At 38.8% G+C, this 23,618-nt stretch overlaps 1 protein-coding gene and 1 long non-coding RNA gene across 2 annotated transcripts; both read right to left on the bottom strand.

Moving 5' to 3' along the window:
- Positions 1-325: 325 nt before the first annotated feature.
- Positions 326-2,067, bottom strand: LOC126595620 (uncharacterized). The gene is made up of 4 exons (XR_007613627.1): positions 1,973-2,067; positions 1,717-1,837; positions 1,227-1,308; positions 326-421 (listed from the first exon to the last, which is right to left on the bottom strand). It is a non-coding gene; the product is annotated as an uncharacterized LOC126595620 (long non-coding RNA).
- Positions 2,068-5,913: 3,846 nt separating this feature from the next.
- Positions 5,914-9,478, bottom strand: LOC126595422 (uncharacterized). The gene is made up of 7 exons (XM_050261724.1): positions 9,437-9,478; positions 9,152-9,334; positions 8,896-9,016; positions 8,406-8,487; positions 7,538-7,600; positions 6,026-7,221; positions 5,914-5,984 (listed from the first exon to the last, which is right to left on the bottom strand). The coding sequence occupies exons 6-7, from the start codon at positions 7,215-7,217 to the stop codon at positions 5,914-5,916; spliced, it is 1,263 nt and encodes a 420-aa protein (XP_050117681.1). The 5' UTR covers positions 7,218-7,221; positions 7,538-7,600; positions 8,406-8,487; positions 8,896-9,016; positions 9,152-9,334; positions 9,437-9,478.
- Positions 9,479-23,618: the final 14,140 nt, after the last annotated feature.

The raw sequence follows: 23,618 nt of genomic DNA, 5'->3' as shown, positions 1-23,618 counted from the left end.
CATTTAAGGAAGCATCACTATAAACCTCAAAATTTCTGTTATCATCTGGGAGTGTTAGAACAGGTGCATGGGTGAGATAATACTTCAACTGCTGTAAACTTTGCTTACAATTATTATTGACACACCCTGATCCGGAGGATCCAGGTGTGCTGGCCGTCACGTGGGCGTGACGTAACCATAAGCACGACACGGAAGCGTAATAACAACATAAATCAACAGAATTTCAAACCAAATTCAACATAACCACATACGGACATAACCGGACTAGTTTACAAGTAAACACATAAGTTCAGAGCATAGGTTATCTGCAGTCAAGTAAGACTAAAATAAGAATACATCACCCTCAGGTGAGTCCTACATGTCCCAAATCTGTCAGAAAGCCGGAAAGGACCTCGTGAGCCAACCACCGCTAAACTAGAACCTGGAGGGGCGCAAAACAAAATGAGTGGGTCAGTAAAACAAATTAGTTTTCCAAAACATTTCATTAAAACAATTATATCCCCTCGCCGTAAAAACCTGTATACTTTCCCAGAAATATATATAACCATATAAAATCTCAAAACTTAAATCTCAAATCTTTAACATTTTCAAGAAACATGCCATGCCATAAATCAAAATATAAATCAGGTGAAATAAGGAATCAATCGGAGACCCTGCAGTTGGTCCTATACGATTAATTCAATAGCTCAATATCTCACTAAGCCGGAGTCACCACAGTGACCTATACGGCCCTACTCTGCACATCACTCGGAACTACGTAAGGTAGTCTATACGATGAAAGGTGTAAAAATACGCTCTAGTGCTTCTCTCATCATATCATCAGCGCGCATAACTAAGATCACCCACTAGTCGGAATCACGCCTAGTGATCTGTACGACTAGCATGTCGGAACCCTCACATGGTCTGTACGACATCCACCTACTTGGATCCAAGGCGAGCGTGCGGTGTGGTGAATAATATAAGCACTAACACCTAGGGTGCAGATTATGAGCTCAACACATCTCAACAACAACAATTCAATGAATAAATGAACTCACCTGACTTACCTGTGCCTCCACAGCACCATGCAATATGTATGCATCATATATCAATCATATAACTCATGTGAAATTCACCTTTTCCAAATAATTCTATGCATGGCATTTTAAAAACGTTTTCTCATATAAATGCATTTTCTGGGAAAACAATAGCATATAGGTAATACGAAAACAAAACTGCCCACTCACTGATAAGTCGACGGGTCGTAACCCCCGTGGCGTCCCTGGATGCGGTCGTCCTCGGGATACGTCTCACCTATATGCGAAACAACTATAAAAACATTAATTTTAAGCATATCACCAATAATTCGAAATAACTTCTCATACGATGCTCAATTTTGGTATATGAATATACCACATCGACCTACTCGACGTCACGAGCGTCGAGAAATTTTTAGAAAAATTTTTGGAAGCCCCACGCGCCCCCACGCGCCACACGTGGCACGGGTCCACGCGCTGGCCACGCGCAGCACGTGCAGCGCACGTGTCATCTTCTTCGCAGGTCTCGCCGGACTGGTTTTCTGGCGGCCGGACTCCGGCCGAACTCCGGCCGAATTTCAAACTCACTGTTCTCCTTCGTTTTTCACCCATTTTCTTCGTATTTTATACCAAATTGAAGCCCTAAGAGTGTACTATCACGTTGGACTAGTTTTAGGGCCTAAAAACTACGAAATCTCACCTTGCAAAAACCAAGGATTCGGCCAAACTTGAAACCTACGATCCCGACGTCCAAAACTCTCCAACGAACGTCCCCGAGCTTCCTTAGGACCTCCTAAAGCTCACCACAAGCTTGAAATCTCCTGAAACACAACATTTTACGTTCGCATGAACAGTACCTCAAAAATGGAGGTTCGGGATTCACATGAAATCGAAGGTTTCACTTCCTAAAACTAGCACCAATGAACTCAGGACGTCAAAACGATGAAGATACATACCTTATTTGCCCCGATCCGCCAAGTTTTGAAGGGTTTTGGTGGTGGTCCGTACGATATGGGTGTGTTTGGGTGTGAGGTCGGGAGAGAGAGAGAGATTGAGAGAGTGATCGAGAGGGAGGAGAGAAAGGGACTGATCTTGTGTGGTCAAACCAATCCACACCATCCAAAATCTCTCTTAAGTCCCTAACCACAAAAATATAAAATCAACTTCCAAAATATTTCTAACTTAAACAACTTCTTAAAAGTTTAGGGACCAAACATTTTCAAAACGTAATACACCCATACCTTGATACCTGACAAGGGCATTTTTGTCCTTTCACATTCCCGCCAAAAGTACCTCCGGGACGGGCTGTGACAATCTCCCCTCCTTATAGAATTTCGTCCCCGAAATTCCCATAACCAAATAAATCAATTAATACTCGTAAAATAACCTTGGGTACACCTCTCTCATCCGGTCTTCCGTCTCCCAAGTAGCTTCCTCTGCAGAATGGTTCCTCCACAACACCTTGACCAAACTCACCGTCTTGTTCCTTAGAACCTTATCTTTCCAATCCAAGATAGTGACCGGTTCCTCATCATACGTCAAATCCGGATTAATCTCTAACGGTTGAGGAGGGATCACATGAGAAGGATCAGAAATATAATGCCGAAGCATAGAGACGTGGAACACATTATGGACCTTAGATAACTCCGGAGGCAGTTCCAACCGGTAGGCAACTTCACCAACTCTTTCAATGATCACATAAGGTCCAATATATCTCGGACTTAGCTTCCCTCTTTTCCCAAATCGTACCACACCTCTCCAAGGCGACAATTTCAAGAATACCCAATCACCCACATCATACACTCGATCAGTAGTATGCCGATCCGCTAAACTCTTATGTCGATCCTGGGCTGCTTTCAGGTTTGACTTAATTACCTGAACATTTTGAGTCGTCTCATCCACGATCTCAGGGCCTTCTAATACCCGTTCACCAACCTCAGACCAACACAATGGCGTTCGACACGCCCTACCATAAAGTGCCTCGAATGGGGACATACCAATGCTCGAGTGAAAACTGTTATTATAAGCAAACTCCATTAAGTCCAGACGATCATGCCAAGAATCACCAAATTGTAATACCGAAGATCTCAACATATCTTCCAACGTCTGAATGGTCCTCTCTGATTGCCCATCAGTTTGAGGATGATAAGCTGTGCTATACAGTAATTGAGTACCCAGAGCTTCCTGAAAAGCCACCCAAAATTTAGAAGTAAACCTCGGGTCTCAATCGGAGATAATATTTACTGGGACTCCATGATACTTGACAATCTTCGAAATAAACAACTTAGCCAATTTATTCAGAGGGTATTTCTCCCTCACTGGAATGAAATGCGCCGACTTGGTGAGTCGATCCACAATTACCCAAATACCATCAAATCCATTTCGCGTACGAGGAAGTTTATACACGAAATCCATGGTTATATTTTCCCATTTCCACTGGGGAACAGGAAGGGGTTGCATTCGCCCAAAGGGCTTCTTCCTTTCTGCTTTCACTTGCTGACAAATAATACACCTGCTCACATATTCTGCAATTTCTCTTTTCATACCCGGCCAATAATAAAATGGTCGAATGGTATGATACATTTTTGTTCCTCCCGGATGCATCGCATAAGCTGAACAATGTGCTTCATCCAGAATTTCCTTCTTCAATTCCTCATTATTCGGAACATACATTCTGTCTTCTTGCATGAGCATACCATCTGATTCCCGAATTCTGAGGTCTTTCTTTTTCCCTTCACTTCTTAACTGAACCAACTCCTGAATTTCTTCATCCACCATTTGAGATGCAAGTATACGCTCCACCAAAACTGGCCTGACTTGAAAACTAGCAAGAAATGCTCCACCTTGATTCTCCCACTCCAATCTTACTCCAGTTGCCCTCAGTTCAGCAAGAAGAGGAACACGACTAGCATATAGGGCATTAAGTCTACCTTGTGGTTTCCTACTCAGTGCATCCGCTACTACATTAGCACGACCTGGATGGTATTCAATAGAACAATCATAATCACTTAGCAATTCCATCCACCTTCGCTGACGAAGATTAAGATCATGCTGGGTGAATAAGTACTGAAGACTCTTATGATCAGTGAAGATCTTACACTTCTCACCATACAAATAATGTCTCCAAATTTTTAAAGCAAAAACAATTGCTGCCAATTCAAGATCGTGAGTAGGATAGTTCCTTTCATGATTTTTCAACTGCCTAGAAGCATAGGCAATCACCTTATTATGCTGCATCAAAACACATCCCAAACCATTTAATGAAGCATCACTATATATCTCAAAATTACCGCTATCGTCGGGAAGTACCAACACCGGTGCATGAGTGAGGCAATACTTCAATTGTTGAAAACTCCGCTCACAATTCTCATCCCACTCAAATTTAACATCCTTCCTGGTCAACTTTGTCAACGGTAAAGCAATCATAGAGAAATCCTGAACGAACCGTCGATAATAACCTGCTAAGCCAAGAAAGCTTCGTACCTCCGTGACGGTTCGAGGTTGCTCCCAATTCTCCACTGCTGCAATCTTTTGAGGATCAACTTGAATACCTTGAGCTGATACAACATGCCCCAAAAATGCCACTTCAGTCAACCAAAACTGACATTTACTGAACTTGGCATACAACTGATGCTCCCTTAATTTCCTTAACACCAAATTAAGGTGTCGGATATGATCTGCTTGGGACTTAGAGTATACCAGAATATCGTCAATAAAAACAATAACGAATTTATCAAGATATTTCTGGAATACCTCATTCATTAATCTCATAAAAGCTGCAGGTGCATTAGTCAACCCAAACGGCATAACCGAAAATTCATAATGTCCGTACCGAGTTCGGAAAGCCGTCTTAGGTACATCATCTTCTTTAATCTTCAATTGATAATATCCAGATCTCAAATCAATCTTAGAAAATACACACGCACCTTTCAGCTGATCGAACAAATCATCAATGCGAGGCAATGGATAACGGTTTTTAATCGTTACCCGGTTCAATTGTCTATAATCAATACACAATCGAAAAGTTCCATCCTTCTTTCTCACAAATAATACTGGGGCACCCCAAGGTGAAGAACTAGGTTGAATAAAACCTTTATCAAGTAATTCTTGCAACTGGATTTTTAATTCCCTCAACTCAGCAGGAGCCATTCTATAAGGAGTCAGAGATATAGGGTCCGTACCTGGAAGCAAATCAATAGAGAATTCCACCTCCCTGTCTGGTGGTAATCCCGGCAAATCATCAGGGAATACATCCGGATAATGTCTGACCACACCAACTTCTTCTATACTAGTAGGAGCAACATCATTTAATACCACATGTGCCAAATATCCCTGACAACCCTTCGATAATAATTTCCTCGCCCTTATGGCAGAAATAACTCCATGTCTCACCCCACTGCTCTCGCCCACAAAAGTAACCTCGGGTAATCCAGGACGATAAAAAGTAACTGATTTACCATAACAATCAATATGGGCACGATTATGGTGTAACCAATCGGCCCCTAAAATCACATCAAAATCCACAATATCTAACGGAATAAGATCAGCGGACATAATCACGCCCTCAACCATCACTGGACACCCCAGATACACACTATCCACATAACATTTATCTCCTCTAGGCATGGCAAACTCTAAATCAAATCCTAGAGGTGAAGGGTGAGGTTGGGTTATTTGAGCAAACGTATGAGAAATCACAGAGTGCGTAGCACCACAATCAATCAAAACCTTAGCAAAATGACCAAGAACATTCAACGTACCCATAATCAAGTCTGGATGGTTCTGAGCCTCCTGCAAGGAAATATGATTAATTCGCCCCTGAGCCTGCTGTCGTCCACCTCGGCCTCTATTGCCCTGATTACCTCGTCCCTGAGGATTACGCCCCTGACCTGGCTGACTAAGCTGCCTGGATGATCCTGCACCACCCGTAGCAACTTCCCCCTGACGGGGCTGGCCTCCCTGATGCCACTGCGATCCACCAGCTGGCATAGAGGAATAAGATGAATAACCTCCAAAATCCTGAGAATATCCAGCCTGAGAGTAAGGCTCCTGGGAATACTGATAAGGTCCGGGAGCATACGGAGCAGCATCCCCCTGATAGTGGTAAGCACCACCACGACTCGGCTGGCCATAACCACCCGGTCCAAAACTCTGCTGAACTGGTGCTGGAGGTGGCATGTTAGTCTGCTGCGGTCTCTGCTGACCCTGAGGGCACTGAGAAGCCCGATGTCCCATCTGCCCACACGTAAAGCAAGCACCAGAACCTCTCATACACTCACCATGGTGACGGAAGTTACAACGGCGACACCATGGAGCGCCAGATCCACCAGCATCCCTCTGACCCTGAAATCTGGGTCCACCAGAAAATCTTCCACCACCTCTCCTCGGGCCAGTAAAACTATATCCCCCACTAGAAGAACTCGAACTCGCTCCACTCTTCTTAAAACTCTGTGTCTGTCGAGGTCCCGGAATAGAGGTACCCTTACCTTTGTCATTCTTCTTCTGACCCTCATTCTTGTCCTCGTCATCCTCACTGTCAGGAAGATTATCAGAGTCCTCCATCCTAACCAGAATCTCGAAATACTCATGATAATCAGCGCAGGGGAGTGCATTGGCAAAGGTACGCCACTTCTTCTTAGATCCCAACTTGAAACGTCGAAGCATCTCTCCCTGATTACCAGCGGTATCAGTGTCATAACGAGACAAATCAGTAAACTTTCTATAATACTCATGTGCCGACATATTTCTCTGTTTCAACCTGGTGAATTCCTGCTTCTTACGGTCAATATACTCAGGAGGGACAAATCTCTTCATAAAATGCTCTTTGAACACTTTCCAGTCGGCTGCCGTCTCAGGTGACATATACCTAGCCTGATTCATCCACCATGCTGCTGGTTCACGACCCAGAAACCAAGTGGTGGTCTCCACCCACCTATTAGCAGGGAGATTCCCCTGACTCTGCATCACCTGGAAGGTTTTCTCAATATGATCAAGCCATTTCTCTGCCCCCTCATGACTTTCATTACCCATAAACCGATCTAACTTCAAGTTGTACATGGTCTCCAGAGGTGTCCTCGGAGGAGGGGGAGGACGAATCACATTCTGTAAAGCCTGGGCCATCGCTTCCCCTAACTGAGTAATATCCGGGAAATTAGGTTCAGAAGTACGGCGGGACTCTCTACGCTCTCTACGAGGCGGCATGATTCTGACAGAAAACATCAAAAGATCGTTAAGACATTAACAAATTTACAGGACTGCAACCTAGGCTCTGATACCAAACTGACACACCCTGATCCGGAGGATCCAGGTGTGCTGGCCGTCACGTGGGCGTGACGTAACCATAAGCACGACACGGAAGCGTAATAACAACATAAATCAACAGAATTTCAAACCAAATTCAACATAACCACATACGGACATAACCGGACTAGTTTACAAGTAAACACATAAGTTCAGAGCATAGGTTATCTGCAGTCAAGTAAGACTAAAATAAGAATACATCACCCTCAGGTGAGTCCTACATGTCCCAAATCTGTCAGAAAGCCGGAAAGGACCTCGTGAGCCAACCACCGCTAAACTAGAACCTGGAGGGGCGCAAAACAAAATGAGTGGGTCAGTAAAACAAATTAGTTTTCCAAAACATTTCATTAAAACAATTATATCCCCTCGCCGTAAAAACCTGTATACTTTCCCAGAAATATATATAACCATATAAAATCTCAAAACTTAAATCTCAAATCTTTAACATTTTCAAGAAACATGCCATGCCATAAATCAAAATATAAATCAGGTGAAATAAGGAATCAATCGGAGACCCTGCAGTTGGTCCTATACGATTAATTCAATAGCTCAATATCTCACTAAGCCGGAGTCACCACAGTGACCTATACGGCCCTACTCTGCACATCACTCGGAACTACGTAAGGTAGTCTATACGATGAAAGGTGTAAAAATACGCTCTAGTGCTTCTCTCATCATATCATCAGCGCGCATAACTAAGATCACCCACTAGTCGGAATCACGCCTAGTGATCTGTACGACTAGCATGTCGGAACCCTCACATGGTCTGTACGACATCCACCTACTTGGATCCAAGGCGAGCGTGCGGTGTGGTGAATAATATAAGCACTAACACCTAGGGTGCAGATTATGAGCTCAACACATCTCAACAACAACAATTCAATGAATAAATGAACTCACCTGACTTACCTGTGCCTCCACAGCACCATGCAATATGTATGCATCATATATCAATCATATAACTCATGTGAAATTCACCTTTTCCAAATAATTCTATGCATGGCATTTTAAAAACGTTTTCTCATATAAATGCATTTTCTGGGAAAACAATAGCATATAGGTAATACGAAAACAAAACTGCCCACTCACTGATAAGTCGACGGGTCGTAACCCCCGTGGCGTCCCTGGATGCGGTCGTCCTCGGGATACGTCTCACCTATATGCGAAACAACTATAAAAACATTAATTTTAAGCATATCACCAATAATTCGAAATAACTTCTCATACGATGCTCAATTTTGGTATATGAATATACCACATCGACCTACTCGACGTCACGAGCGTCGAGAAATTTTTAGAAAAATTTTTGGAAGCCCCACGCGCCCCCACGCGCCACACGTGGCACGGGTCCACGCGCTGGCCACGCGCAGCACGTGCAGCGCACGTGTCATCTTCTTCGCAGGTCTCGCCGGACTGGTTTTCTGGCGGCCGGACTCCGGCCGAACTCCGGCCGAATTTCAAACTCACTGTTCTCCTTCGTTTTTCACCCATTTTCTTCGTATTTTATACCAAATTGAAGCCCTAAGAGTGTACTATCACGTTGGACTAGTTTTAGGGCCTAAAAACTACGAAATCTCACCTTGCAAAAACCAAGGATTCGGCCAAACTTGAAACCTACGATCCCGACGTCCAAAACTCTCCAACGAACGTCCCCGAGCTTCCTTAGGACCTCCTAAAGCTCACCACAAGCTTGAAATCTCCTGAAACACAACATTTTACGTTCGCATGAACAGTACCTCAAAAATGGAGGTTCGGGATTCACATGAAATCGAAGGTTTCACTTCCTAAAACTAGCACCAATGAACTCAGGACGTCAAAACGATGAAGATACATACCTTATTTGCCCCGATCCGCCAAGTTTTGAAGGGTTTTGGTGGTGGTCCGTACGATATGGGTGTGTTTGGGTGTGAGGTCGGGAGAGAGAGAGAGACTGAGAGAGTGATCGAGAGGGAGGAGAGAAAGGGACTGATCTTGTGTGGTCAAACCAATCCACACCATCCAAAATCTCTCTTAAGTCCCTAACCACAAAAATATAAAATCAACTTCCAAAATATTTCTAACTTAAACAACTTCTTAAAAGTTTAGGGACCAAACATTTTCAAAACGTAATACACCCATACCTTGATACCTGACAAGGGCATTTTTGTCCTTTCACATTCCCGCCAAAAGTACCTCCGGGACGGGCTGTGACAATTATCCCACTCAAACTTAACATCCTTTCAAGTCAACCTTGTCATTGGCAAAGAAATCACTGAAAAATCCTTAACAAACCGTCTATAATAGCCTGCTATGCAAAGAAAACTTCGAACCTCGGTGACGGTTCGAGGTTGCTCCCAATTCTCCACAGCTGCCACTTTCTGAGAATCCACTTGAATGCCTTGAGCAGAAATGACATGTCCCAAAAATGCCACTTGATTCAACCAAAATTCACATTTGCTAAATTTGGCATATAATTGGTGTTCCCTCAAACTGCTCAACACCAATTTCAGATGTCTAGCATGCTCAGCCTTAGACTTAGAGTATACCAGAATATCGTCAATGTAGACAATAACAAACCTGTCTAAATATGGCTGGAATACTCGATTCATCAAATCCATAAAAGCTGCTGGTGCATTAGTTAACCTGAATGGCATCACAAAAAACTCATAATGACCATATCGAGTACTAAATGCGGTTTTAGGGACATCTTCATTTTTAATCTTGAACTGGTAGTAACCCGACCTCAAGTCAATCTTAGAAAATACACAGGCACCTCTGAGTTGATCAAATAAATCATCTATACGAGGTAATGGATAACCGTTCTTAATCGTTACCCGATTCAATTGCCTGTAATCAATGCACAGGCTCAAAGTTCTGTCTTTCTTCCTCACAAATAAGACTGGAGCTCCCTAAGGTGAAGTACTAGGATGAATAAAACCTTTATCCACTCATTCTTGTAACTGAACTTTCAATTCCCTTAATTCAGCAGGAGCCATTCTTTAAGGAGTCAAAGATATAGGATTCGTACCTAGAAGCGGACCAACAACAAACTCCACATCTCTATCTGATGGCAACCCAGGCAAATCCTCAAGGAATACATCCGAAAAATATCTAACCACACGTACTTCCTCCACACTACTAAGAGCATCATCATTCAACACCACATGAGTCAAATGTCCCTGACAACCTTTCGACAACAATCTTTTGGCTTACATGGCAGAAATAATACCATGCCTCACCCCACTAGACTCTCCTACAAATGTAACTTCAGGTAATCTAGGACAATGAAATGTGACTGTCTTTCCATAATAATCTATCTTGGCACGATTATGGTGCAACCAATCAGTGCCCAAAATCACACCAAAATCCATAATATCCAATGGTATAAGATTAGCTGGCATAACAACATCGTCTACTATGACTGGACATCCTGGATATACCCGGTCCATAAAACATCTATCCCCTCTAGGCATATAAAACTCTAAATCATATCCTAGAGGTGTAGGATAGGGTTGCGTCACTTAAGCAAATGTATGAGAAATAACAAAATGCGTAGCACCACAATCAATCAATACTCTAGCAAAATGACCAAGAATATTTAACTTACCCATGATTAAATCAGGATTGTTCTGAGCGTCTTGCAGTGATATGTTATGAATACGTCCCTGGTTCTGCTATCGTCCCAAAATAGAGATAAGGCCTTCATTCCTTACTTCTTAGCTCCATGGATTTCTTGGATGAGGGGGGTAGCATGGATTCTCCAAGTTCCCAAAATAGAGAACCTCCAAGTCTCCACACCAAGCAAAGCATTGATGAAGAGATGAGTAACCTTGGATGAAATAGATGCTAGTAATTTCTCCAAGGTGGGCGGCCTCCTAGAGAGAAAATGAGAGCATATGTTCTCATCTTTTTCTCCGAAAGAAAACTCTAAGGATGAAATGGTTATAAAGTTGCCTTTATACCACCTTCCAATGGAGCGGCAAACTTGCAATTAAGCCAAGTTCACTACCCATCACTCTTATGGCCGGCCATATTGGGTTCTTTGGGCTTTGAGGCCCTTTGTATATCAAGTTGTCATACAACTTGAGTTATTGGACATGACATTCAAATCCCATTGGGCCTTGCGGCCCAAAACTAACCCAAGGTCTATAACGAACTTATTCGTCTGATTAGTTAACATATTAATTAATCCCAGCCATAAATAATTAAACCATTTAATTATTCTTACTCATCTTTGTTATTTGTTCAATCTCTACCTTACACGGTGTACGATCCATTAGGTTTCTTTTAGCGAAGCAATGGGCAATTAGAACTCTTCAAATCGATTGTGAATTGAAACATACTTTCAATTCTCCCTTTAGTGATTATACACCTTTAGGGCTTCCGCAAACCATGAGTGACACCTAGCAGCATGTCATGGCTACCAAGCTAATCAGAAAAGGTGGAGAACCTATTCAGTTTAGGATTACAATGCAATACGGTCTTTCTCTAATACAATACTCTTGACCACATTGCTTGGATTGATAGTTTATTCATGTCTACTATCCAATGTGTGTCACCATTATACATGAATCTCAATCATGTGGTTTAGTCTCTCATTTGAGTTCGGATCTTGATGAGACCTTGATTCCCTGGCTTGGGATGAACTTTCCCATCCAAACAACATTGTTGTAAGCTTCTATATGGTGATATATTTTGCATGCACGATGGAACACACTAAAGTCATTACTTTTAATGTTTCCACCCAAATATCTGTTTAGTCATAATAAAGAGATATTCAATTATCTCTTCATTCAAAATAAAGAGACATCCAATGATGGATACGATATTAAATTCATAATCTAATACATTTACGCTTCCATTACGTTACTCTAATTCTTATTCATTCTTGAGGAATCTATCCTTTAGTATTCCTTAAATACTTAAGGACTCACTTGACAATTGCCATGGTTCTAATCCTGGGCTTGCATCGATCTTGGTATAACTCATACCAACGTTTTTCATACAATATGAAATACATAAATCACCTTTTTGCTTATGCATAAAGGATTCTATTTACGAATTATTTATTTGGGAGTGAAAGGGTACGTTCCCTTTGAGAATAGCAACTTCCTAGTCTCACTAGAATTGTCCTTCTGATTGAAGTTTATCATTATATGAGAAACTTCCTAGCATCTTTTGTCTATCATTAGGGATTGATATAATCCAATTATATCCTGAAATCTATCATTATAGATTTCCATCCCATGTATATAGATTATGTCTCCCATATACATTTTATCATTATAGAATGTTTAAAGTCATAACTTTAACGAAGAATAATTCCTTTCATTTCCAAAATTAATATATCATATATATGTTCAAATTTAGGAATATGATTAACTCCCACTAATCTTTTTTAAACCTAGTAAACAAAAGATTCAATTACATTTTATAAGGAATCAAACGATTTGATCTTCAGGAACTTTAACGAAAAGCTCATGGTACTGTTCACTTTAACGAAAAACCACATTTTTACACTAAAAAGTCAATCATGGTACTATTCACTTTAACCTTTATTTTGTCCTTATTGTTAAAACTCAAAGTTTTCAAGCCCTTTTCATTAGTTTTCCTTTGATCTTTCTCACATAAGATGCTTATAGCTCCCACTAGCTTGCTAAGATTCATGATGAATGGATCTGATGTGGTAAAAACTAACACACAAATTAAACCCTATAAATTATGCAATCATAGTACGAGTAAGTAGGGATCGTTCTATTCCAGGGATTAGAAGGGATGCTAATCAACACAAATTAAACTTATAAAACAGAAAACTAAATTAAACTAACAACAAAACAATGAGGGGGGAGTTTTTGGATGAATTTAACTAAAACAAAATTAAATGGCAGCAAGTAAATTAAGTTGTGAACTAAATATGGATGAAAGGATAGTTAAAGGATTCTTCTCCACACATGAAACATATGCATACAAATCGATTTCCAATTATTCTTCCTATAACCCATGAATGACAATGCCCCAAATTAACAATGACCATCACTAATTAACTCTCAGATTTTCCTATGTTCATTGAATTGGACTCAGCGATGCAACCAAATTATTCTTCTCAAGTTCCCTAACTATGAAAAGCATGATAGACATACATCTCAAAGATCATTAAGTTTTGTGATAATCATAAGCATTGACAAAACATTCGTAACTATGAAAAACATGATACTCTTGCCAGGAATTTACTTAACTCAATCATGACTATTGACTTTTACTACTTGCAAATATAAGTTCATAACGATTAGGTGAAATTCCCTTATATTCTAGCATCAAATCCCTGCATGCAAACTAAGTGTGCACCCTTAATAAACATACAAGAATAAGTTTTCTATAAAGCATATAAGTAAATCGCATTCATGTTTTATGAAAAAATAACTAGATGTAATCAATTTATATAAAACATATGATCATGGCTTCGAATTCACCTCTAGCTAAAAAGAAACTTAGTTACACATATTCATCATAACCAAAAAATAATCTAAAATAAACATTGAAACTTAAAATAAGGATAGAAAGAGCTCTGAAAATTCCAACAACTTCAATGGATGAATGGTAGGCATGGCACACTCCTTTCTTTTCTAATTTGCAGTAATAATGTATATATAGGGTAACGGCACAGCTGAATCCCAAGAGGAAAAAGATTAGGTAGTTTGAATTATTTTAGGACTCCTAGAATCAGATACGAAGCGTTGAAATATGATAAGGATTCCTCCTTGCAGCTGGAGATAAGGTAAGGTAAGATTGGATAAGATAGGATAAGATAAGGTTCATCTCCAACTAGGATTCCTCTTTCTTGTGTAATTCCTTGTCTTCCAAGCCTCCACTTTAATTTCACCAAATTTTAGCACATATATAGCACCATTTAAGCACCAAAAACGTCAGCCCACATGCTATCCAAGCCTGCTGTCCAATCCAAGTCCAAAACTGCTCCAAATTCCTCCATTTTGCCATTTATTGTCATCTTTACCAATTTGACCTACAATAATACGAAAATAACATAAATTACCAAATAAATGGAAATTAACAAAGAAAATGCAAAGAAATAAGATAACAAAGTTGCATAAATATGCTCCTATCAGGATCTCTACAACTTACAAGTCTTGTGATTCTTAGTCTTAGACATATATTATCAAGACTATCTTGATAATGGTTTCGTAAACCCATATTATGTCCAAACATTGAATCATGTTTTAGTTGTAGTTAGCAGTCTTCGAATTAACAGAAACCAAACTACGTCAAAGATGGTTTCTTCTAAGTCAACCAATCTCTATGGTTGTAGTCATCTTAAGCTACCAATTAGCTATGAAGGTTTCAATATTTCGGGTCAAATGGTACTATACCATTTTCTTGAGTGTATGTCGTATATATACTCAATGTAGTCATAAGGATTTTCATTCTTATTTCTTTCGAATTAAGAGGTGTAACTCTATGGCTTAGTCATAAAGTTCAAACCATTCAACTGAGACAGTTTATAAATCTTTCTCAACTACCTTGGAGCTACTAGTGTAGGAACTAGGTTGTTATATTAGTTGATTATCATCTTGTATCTCAAAGATCCCATTCTTTGAGTTCTATCTTTCGTTCATTTACTCTATATTAGGAAAATCCTTTGATAGGACTACAATGAACTACCCAACAAATAACATTTATTAGTTGGTTTATAGAAGTGATATCCAAAGGTTAATTTAAGGATATCCCACAAGATTGTTCTCAAACAAATATTGCTTATGAGCACACAACCCCAAATCTTAACACGCTTAAGACTTGTCTTTCTTTCCAACTATATCCTATGAAGTCATGAAAATTTTGGAAGATCTTCTAATTGACAATCATATTGTCTTAGAAGTATGTATCCTGTATATGGGTATTTGATGCTACTTTCCTTGATATCTTTCAAGGAAACTCTTCTAAAATGTTATTTTTCCTTGGATCAAATCAAAGGAGATAAATACTTTAGACGTCTTACTCATCAACTTACATTCTTGAATTCTTTGAAACCTTTTGCAAAGCATTCGGACTTGTGTTTATTCAAAATAAACGATAGTCCAACCGAGAGCGATCTTTGGTGAATGTCATACAACATGAGTAGTATTATGTTGTGGACAAGTCCCACTAACATCTAAGTGTATGATTCTTTATTCTTTCTAAAAGAATAAAGATTCGAACATTTCGCCTCTATACAGTTTTAACAAGAAGGCATTGGATCCAGATCTAACAATCCAAAGCATCCATTTATGACCAACTTGTAATTTATGTTTTAGAGGTGTCACAACTCCGTGGGATTAGTCACTATCTTGCAACATTTTGGGCTTTAAGCATTGTTATATTCTAAACAGTCAACACTACCACATCATCTCTACTATAGAGACAATCAATTAGATTACAATAATCCAATCATTCATTAATAAAGAATAATATTTTGTCAACCAAAACATTCATCCATCTCTTCTAGTGATGGAATGAAGTTTCTTATTCAAATTGGAATGTAAAGACAAGATTTGGTTTTCCAATTTCTTTGGTAGTTCATATGAGGAAGTAAGTATTATCTGCTTTGGTAGAGATCTATATTTTATTCACGTTCTGAATGTGAAGTACTTTCTCTTCTCTCATTAATCTTCTACTTCTTATTAGCCACACTTATACAACTATTGTAAAACATAGTTACTAATACGGAATCATGCATTCAAGTAGAAGAACCAACTATTTTGAACTTATTCAAGAACAATTTACAACACCTTCGAAAGGTGTGTTCTTGACACTTGCAAGACATTTCTTGCAAATACCCCTTCCAATGTCCATCCTTTCATAAAGAAAGTTTGTTCCCTTGGAGTTATTTTGCCTTCTTCATTTGACTTCTCCTTTGACTACAATAGTCATGGTCCCTAAACTCCCACTATCTCTCTTGAAACTTATTTCAATTGTGTTTATACACATCAAACGATTTGGAGAGTGTGCGGTTAATGTTCACTATATAGTTTACAATAAACTTAGTGAACCATTTGGATAGGGACACAAAGGTGAAGTCTTTGCCTAGCTTCCGTCTCTTGGAGTGGTTTAACACTTCAGCACTCAATGATTCAAAATCATCATAAGTCCATGTTGATGGACTATTTTTGTCAATCAACCATTATGTTCTAAACATAATTACAAACTTTCAAGAATTGTTCAAGGCAACTCTCATTTATTCAGACAACAATTTGTAAGTGAAGAATCATGGCACATAAAGTATCGATGCCCTTGTGCTTACTTCTCAAGTTCCTTGTTCATTTAACAAAGAAACAAGCACTAGTGTTTGCGTTAACTAAGGGTTGTTCAAAGCAACGCTTATTTCTTCATACAACGATTTGTAAGTGAAGAATTATGACACTAAAAGTGTTGTCCTCTTTATGATAGACTTATCTAATATGTTCTTCCAATGATACATTATCAATAGGAAGATTGTAAGAATGAGACTACTTAGGTACACATACAATCCATTCAAGACAATCTATGGTATTGTGGTACCAAGTCCGGAAACTAAAGCCTTCGGCTTTTATTTGTCAAGTTTTGGATAGCATTTGCAAATATATCGGTAAATAAATACATAACGAATATAAATTGATTGATTTTAAGCTATTTGATCTCAGTCTTTAAATCAAATAGCACCACCCACTATTTTTGGCAAATTCCATATCCCTCATTGGAATTCGAGAGTTTTGGAGGAAACTCTTAGTAAGGTATGGGAGACTCACTATTACCAAGCCCACCTCACAATGATATGATGTTGGCTAGCAACAATAATAATGAGAGAGTACGCTTACTCATTTACATCTCTTCTAAGTACCCATCTTATTTGGCCTCTAGAGAATGATGCCTCACAATGATATGATGTTGACTCCATTGCACTTAGTTAAGTCATTCCCACCATGCAAATTCGGGTAGGGGTTCAAGAACAACCTCACAATGATATGATATTGATCATTCTCATTGCCTACCTTCACAACCTCATGTATGCGTATAGGATTCCTCTTGAGTGTAAGCACGCACTTTGTACTCCTCCATGATAGGGTGAAGTCGGTGTACGAGTCACAAACGATTGGAGCCTAGCACGGTGAAAGGCCATGAAAAAATGTTCAAAGCACTTTCACACTTGTCAGCTTAATAATGGTTTGGTTGAGGGTTTTAAGTTTCATCACATATAAGCAAGCTTTTTAATCTTATTAAAACAATTTGGTCCTATTACAACTATTGGTCCATGTGATTGATTTAGTAGTATATGATACTCCGACTATGCCTGTAAAACAGTTTTTAAAGCAAGAATATATGGTACTACTAACATAAGCTTCGCATTCATTGATGGACTATATAGTTGCCTTAGGGCCTTAGGATGACTATGAACCTTTGATTCGATCCAACATGAGCCTATTGTTGGATCTCGGTCTAGGAATGGTGATTGATTTTAGTTACGCTTTTAATCACATTAAGACGTGTTTTTCTTATTGGGCGTTGGACCCTACTACTCCAATTTCATGCAATCAAATAAAACAAGAAAATGAGTACTTCAAAGTAAAGAAGAGCTTATGTTCTTTTACAACATTTGATCAAAACAAATTACTTTAAAGTAAAGAATAGCTTATGCTCTTTTACAACATTTGATCATATCAAATTACAACCAAAATCTAATCTACACATTTCCATGGTTCAAACAAATTTGAGAGACGGTCTTTCACATAGCTCAATTATCATAGGCTTAGGTTCATAATCACCCTTTCTTTAATTAATTAACACTTTAACTAATTAAATTTGAATGCAACATTGTCATTTGGTTTATGTATCCATAGAATTGATTTAGATGGAGCTAAATGAAATGAAAATCCAATTCTCATTTAAAGATACAAAACTATTTTGTTCTCAACTAATTTGGGCCAAAAAGCAATAACCTCAACCATTGGGCTATATTGCAAAACACAAACTTTTGAAGTCACTTTGTAAAAACACAAAAGTCCACTACTTCATGTAATTACAAGTAGAACCCAAAATTTCAACAAATGCAAAAAATTCATTAAAGGAGCAAAAAAAATTGTCCTTTAGTGATTTTGGGCCTTTACGTAAAAACGTAAACTTTCAGGTCAAAGTGCAAATACAAAAAAGTATCAAAACTTTATGTAATTGCATAAAAGCCCCAAAAGTACCCTACTTTAATTGGGTGGCCGGTCATGGTATTGTGAGGGAGTGGTTTTTGATGAATGACAAAGTCAAGTAAGTTGAAAAATAGGTAAGGTGTTGACATAAAATAGGTATGGGTGTGAAAGGAAAGTACACACCAACGATGACTAACATAATTTCAAACACTCAACCTTCCAATCACTTTTTTTTTTTTTTAAATGTCTTGTTGATTGAAAAGTCACACCAACCAACACAAAACAAAGACTTTATGTAACCAACCAAAACTTTGAATCAAATCACCAAACTTTTTGTTCTTGGTATGAACAAAGCAAGAACATTGAAGAACATCATGAAAACCCATAAGAGCTCCATGAATGTTTTACTCAATAAAACTCAAATTTTCACTACTTAAAAGAGGGTTAACATCCTAGTGTACTTAGGGGTTCCAAATTCACTTTAAAACACTTTGAACAAGACAAACATGAATCCAAAAATTCACCCTTTGGATTTGGTAGAATTTCCCCAAAAACATGGCATCAGATTTTAGCTCCAAAATTCATGCTCATATGAACTACATCTACAACATTTGAGATGACAAATTTTCTAGCAAAATTTACATTTAAAGAAGCAAGAATAAAGCTTGTAACAATTACAACATTTAAATCAAAGACTATGAACTACAAAACCCAAAAGGATTCACCAATTACTAGACCTAGACTCTGATACCACTTCAAGGAAATATTTGTGAAAACTAGTTCATTTGAGCAACATCTATGCATGCAATTAACAATTAAAAGGCGGAATCATGCTTGTATGCACTAAAAAAACAAAACTTTACCCATGAAATTCAAGGCCTAGTGAGTGTGGTGAACCAAGAATCAACTCAAGAACAAGGTGAGTTGAGAAATATTATACCTTTGTTGATCCCTCTTTGCATAAGCAAAGGCTAATCAACCAAGAGATAGGGCCTTCATTCCTTACTTCTTCGTGCCATGGATTTCTTGGATGAGGATGGTAGCATGGATTCTCCAAGTTCCCAAAATAGAGAACCTTTAAGTCTCCACACCAAGGACAGCATTGATGAAGAGATGAGTAACCTTGGTTGAAATAGATGCTAGTAGTTTCTCCAAGGTGGCAAGCCTCCTAGAGAGAAAATGAGAGCTATTGTTCTCATCTTTTTCTCCAAAAAAAAACTCCAAGGATGAAATGGCTATAAAGTTGCCTTTATACCACCTCACAATGGAGCGGCAAACTTGCAATTAAGCCAAGTTCACTACCCATCACTCTTATGGCCGGCCATATTGGGTTCTTTGGGCTTTGAGGCCCTTTGTGTTTCAAGTTGTCATACAACTTGAGTAATTGGACTTGATACTCAAACCCCATTGCGCCTTGCGGGCCAAAACTAACCCGAGGTCTATAACGAACTTATTCATCTAATTAATAAACATATTAATTAATCCCAGCCATAAATAATTAAACCATTTAATTATTCTTACTCATCTATGTTATTTCTTCAATCTCTACCTTACATGGTATACGATCCATTAGGTTCCTTTTAGCGAAGCAGTGGGTGATTAGAACTCTTCAAATCGATTGTGAATTGAAACATACTTTCAATTCTCCCTTTAGTGATTATACACCTTTAGCGCTTCCGCAAACCATGAGTGACACCTAGCAGTATGTCATGGCTACCCAAGCTAATTAGAAAAGGTGGAGAACCTATTCAGTTTAAGATTACAATGCAATACAGTCTTTCTCTAATACAATACTCTTGACCACATTACTTGGATTGATAGTTTATTCATGTCTACTATCCAATGTGATTCACTTACTTATATGATTACCTTGAACGTGATTTGGAATGACTTCCTAAATCTCATTCATACTTTGGCCAGAGATTCTTAATCATATCATAGACTATTCTCCCTCAAACAGTTTGAAGGTTAGAGATCCCTTGTTGCGCATTCACTTGCCTCCATGGCTAAGTGGCTTAACCCTAACTATGTCCTGGTCACCTTCTGATGGAGTGACTTTGACATAGTCAAAGATCAATGACCTAACCATAAGACAACTATGATGCCTCAGGTCAAAGGACTACTTTGCATTATCACAACCATGAGTTCTCATGTGACATGAGTTTGAGAACTCCTTGTTGATCGTGTTCAATGGACTCATTCTCTATTAAGCACCTACATACTTGTCTTGGCGTCAGTCTCAAGACCAGTCACTCTCTCTAAGAGAATACATAGCACGTACTGATCTTAACGGACTATCACGGCAATCTTATTGTCAAGAACGTTTAGGATATGTATACGAAAAAGTATGGTCTCTTGAATCTAACTTCTTTAGATCACATTCTCCCAATTACATATTCCTTGGACTTATCGTTTAAGCATATAACATTGATATGAGATGGCTTAAAACAATAATGTTTGCCCTTTATATAAAACCAGATTAGTTTAACATGTGAAATGTCCGTAAAGTATCATCATATGATTGGTTTTAGGGCACATTTTCAACAGGAAGAGGGTATGGATCTTTTGGACAGGCCTTGTTTAAGTCAGTAAAGTCCCCACATGCCCTTCATTTTCTGTTCTTCTTTTGTACCAACACAACGTTCACCAGCTAATCCGGATGTTGCACTTCGATGATAAAATGGGCATCCTTTAGTACGTCTATTTATGCCTCTATAATCTAACTCCATTTCATACCATGATTATGTTTGCATTGGAAAATTGGTTTGGCAGTTAGGTCCAAGTGTAGTCAAGGCGGCTGAACCTAGTGTAGGCGATCCTGAACTCGTAGCTATCTAGACAACCTTGTCTTCACGTTCTATAACCCAAGGTCGAGACATGTTCCTTCCTTAACCGTAATCATTCGAGTACAGAAGTCAACAGTGCATTCGACATCACCACCACCACCGTATCCATTTGAAGGGAAAACCACGAGATTTCAAGTGGGATTTCTAGTGACTAGCATGCATATACAATTCAAAATTTATATACGAAAGCAACGGAAGCATGTTATCAAATAAAATCAAAGCAATAGTCATGCAAATCCCCTTCAAGATGCATAGGTTTATGTAAGATGCATCAAAAACAAATTTATATATAAGAACAAAGTTTAGGAGTAGTTTTATACCTCTTGATCTAGATCTTAGACCAAGGATGGACCACCTCCAAGCCCTTTGCTCCTTGAACTCCTTGAGCCTAGCCACCTTCCTTGCCTCCTCCACTTTGTTTAGAATGAGTGCTCCTAGATTCTCTTCAAGTTTCCAAAATTGAAAACCTCTAAAGATCCTCACCCACTAGTGTAGTGAGAAGGATGAAGGAATAACCAAAGGGGTGAAAAGATGATTAGCTAAATCCCCCTATGGTGGCCGGCCCTTTGAGTGTTAGAGAGATATTTTTCCTTTTTCTCTTTTGTTCTTTTAACACTTCAAAAAACCCTAATGAAACATTTGCTATAAAGTTCCTTTTATAGCCAAAAAGAAACAAGTCAACATTTGACCTTTCTCTCCCTCCTTTGGCTGGCCCCTTTGTGTTGTTTCGGCTTTGGGCTTTTATTTATTTCAAGTCATCCAATGCTTGAATAAAAGCCCAATGGGTTTAGGCCCAATGGGCCTAATTAAACCCGAACGTTTCTTTAAGCCCAAAACGATCTAATATCGCTTTTATGATTTCTTTAGACTTTCTAATTAATCACAACACTTAATTAATCCAATTAATTATTTCCATCATCCATTAATTACTCACTACAAGAGTGTATTGGTGAACAATCGTTTTAGGTTCTAATTAGCAAGGCAGTGAGGTGATTGGCACCAATCCAATTGATTATATTTAATCCAATCACTTAGTGAATTAAAACTTACTTTTAATTCACCTTCTTCTTTGACGACTACATTTAATAATCTAGAAGAACTCACAAGCAATGAGTGACATCTAACCATATATCATGGCTACCCAAGCTAATGTAGAAGTTGTTTGGAGAACCTATTCAGTTGGAATTACAATGTAATTCGATCCTTCTCTAAAACAGTACTCTCAATCACATCACTAGGGTATGGATATATTATGTCAAACCCCTAATGTGATTATTCCTTCTTATATGATTCAATTGAGTCGTATAGGTAGGCTTTCCGTTATTACGCTCGATACTTCGGCCGAAGATTCCAGAATCATATCTTAGAGTATTCATCCTCTCTTAATGAGGATTAGAGATTCCTTGTTGCGCATTCACTTGAAGGATTATTTTGTGAAAACATGTTCATTTGAATAACATCTATAGCATGCATTTAACAATGAAAAGGCGGAATCATGCTTGCATGCACTCAAAAACAAAACATTACCCATGAAATTCAAAGCCTAGTAGATTGGTGAACCAAAACTCAACTCAAAACAAAGTGAGTTGAAATTTATACCTTTGTAGATTCCTCTTTGCATAAGTAAAGGCTAATCACCCAAAGAGAGGGCCTTCATTCCTTGCATCTAAAATCTATGGATTTGGATGGATGAAAAGGTTTCTCCAAGTTCCCAAAATTGAGAACCTCTAAGTCTCCACACCAAGGAGAGATTGGAGAAGGAATGAGTGACCTTAGAGTAGTAGTATGGCTAGATACACCCTCCAAGGGGGCCGGCCTCCTAGAGAGAAAAGGAGAGACATGTTCTCTCCAATTTTCTCCAAAAGAACCCCTTAATGAATTTTAGGCTATAAAGTTCTTTATATAGTCACTTCTATAAATGACCTAAAGAACCAAAAAACCCTAATTCAACACATATGGCCGGCCACATTAGGGATTTGGGCTTTTGGGCCTTTGTGAATCTCTATTCATTAAATTGTCATACAACTTAAGTCAATGGGCTTGACGTTCGAAGCCCATTAGGCCTTAAGGTCCAAAACTATCCCGAGGTCTTTAACGAACTTCTTCGTTTGATTAATTAACATATTAATTAATCCTTGCCATAAATAATTAAACCTTTTAATTATTCTTACTCATCTCCATTGTTTCTTCAATATCCACCTTACACGGTGTACGATCCATTAGGTTCCTTTTAGCAAGGCAGTGGGCGATTAAAACTCTTTCAAATCGATTGTGAATTGAAACTTACTTTCAATTCTCCCTTTAGTGATTAT

Source organism: Malus sylvestris, chromosome 13 (assembly GCF_916048215.2).
Source record: "Malus sylvestris chromosome 13, drMalSylv7.2, whole genome shotgun sequence".
NCBI lineage: Eukaryota > Viridiplantae > Streptophyta > Magnoliopsida > Rosales > Rosaceae > Malus > Malus sylvestris.
Note: the sequence above shows the minus strand (reverse complement) of the source record. Positions and strands in the feature narration are given on the sequence as shown.

What these genes read in the sequence shown, in the direction of transcription:
- LOC126595422 (XM_050261724.1), bottom strand. Translation starts at nt 7,217, where the DNA reads ATGCCGCCTCGTAGAGAGCGTAGAGAGTCCCGCCGTACTTCTGAACCT. An exon ending in ATATTCTCAGGATTTTGGAG is followed by an intron (nt 5,985 to 6,025) that starts GTTATTCATCTT and finishes GGTGGATCGCAG; the next exon opens with TGGCATCAGGGAGGCCAGCC.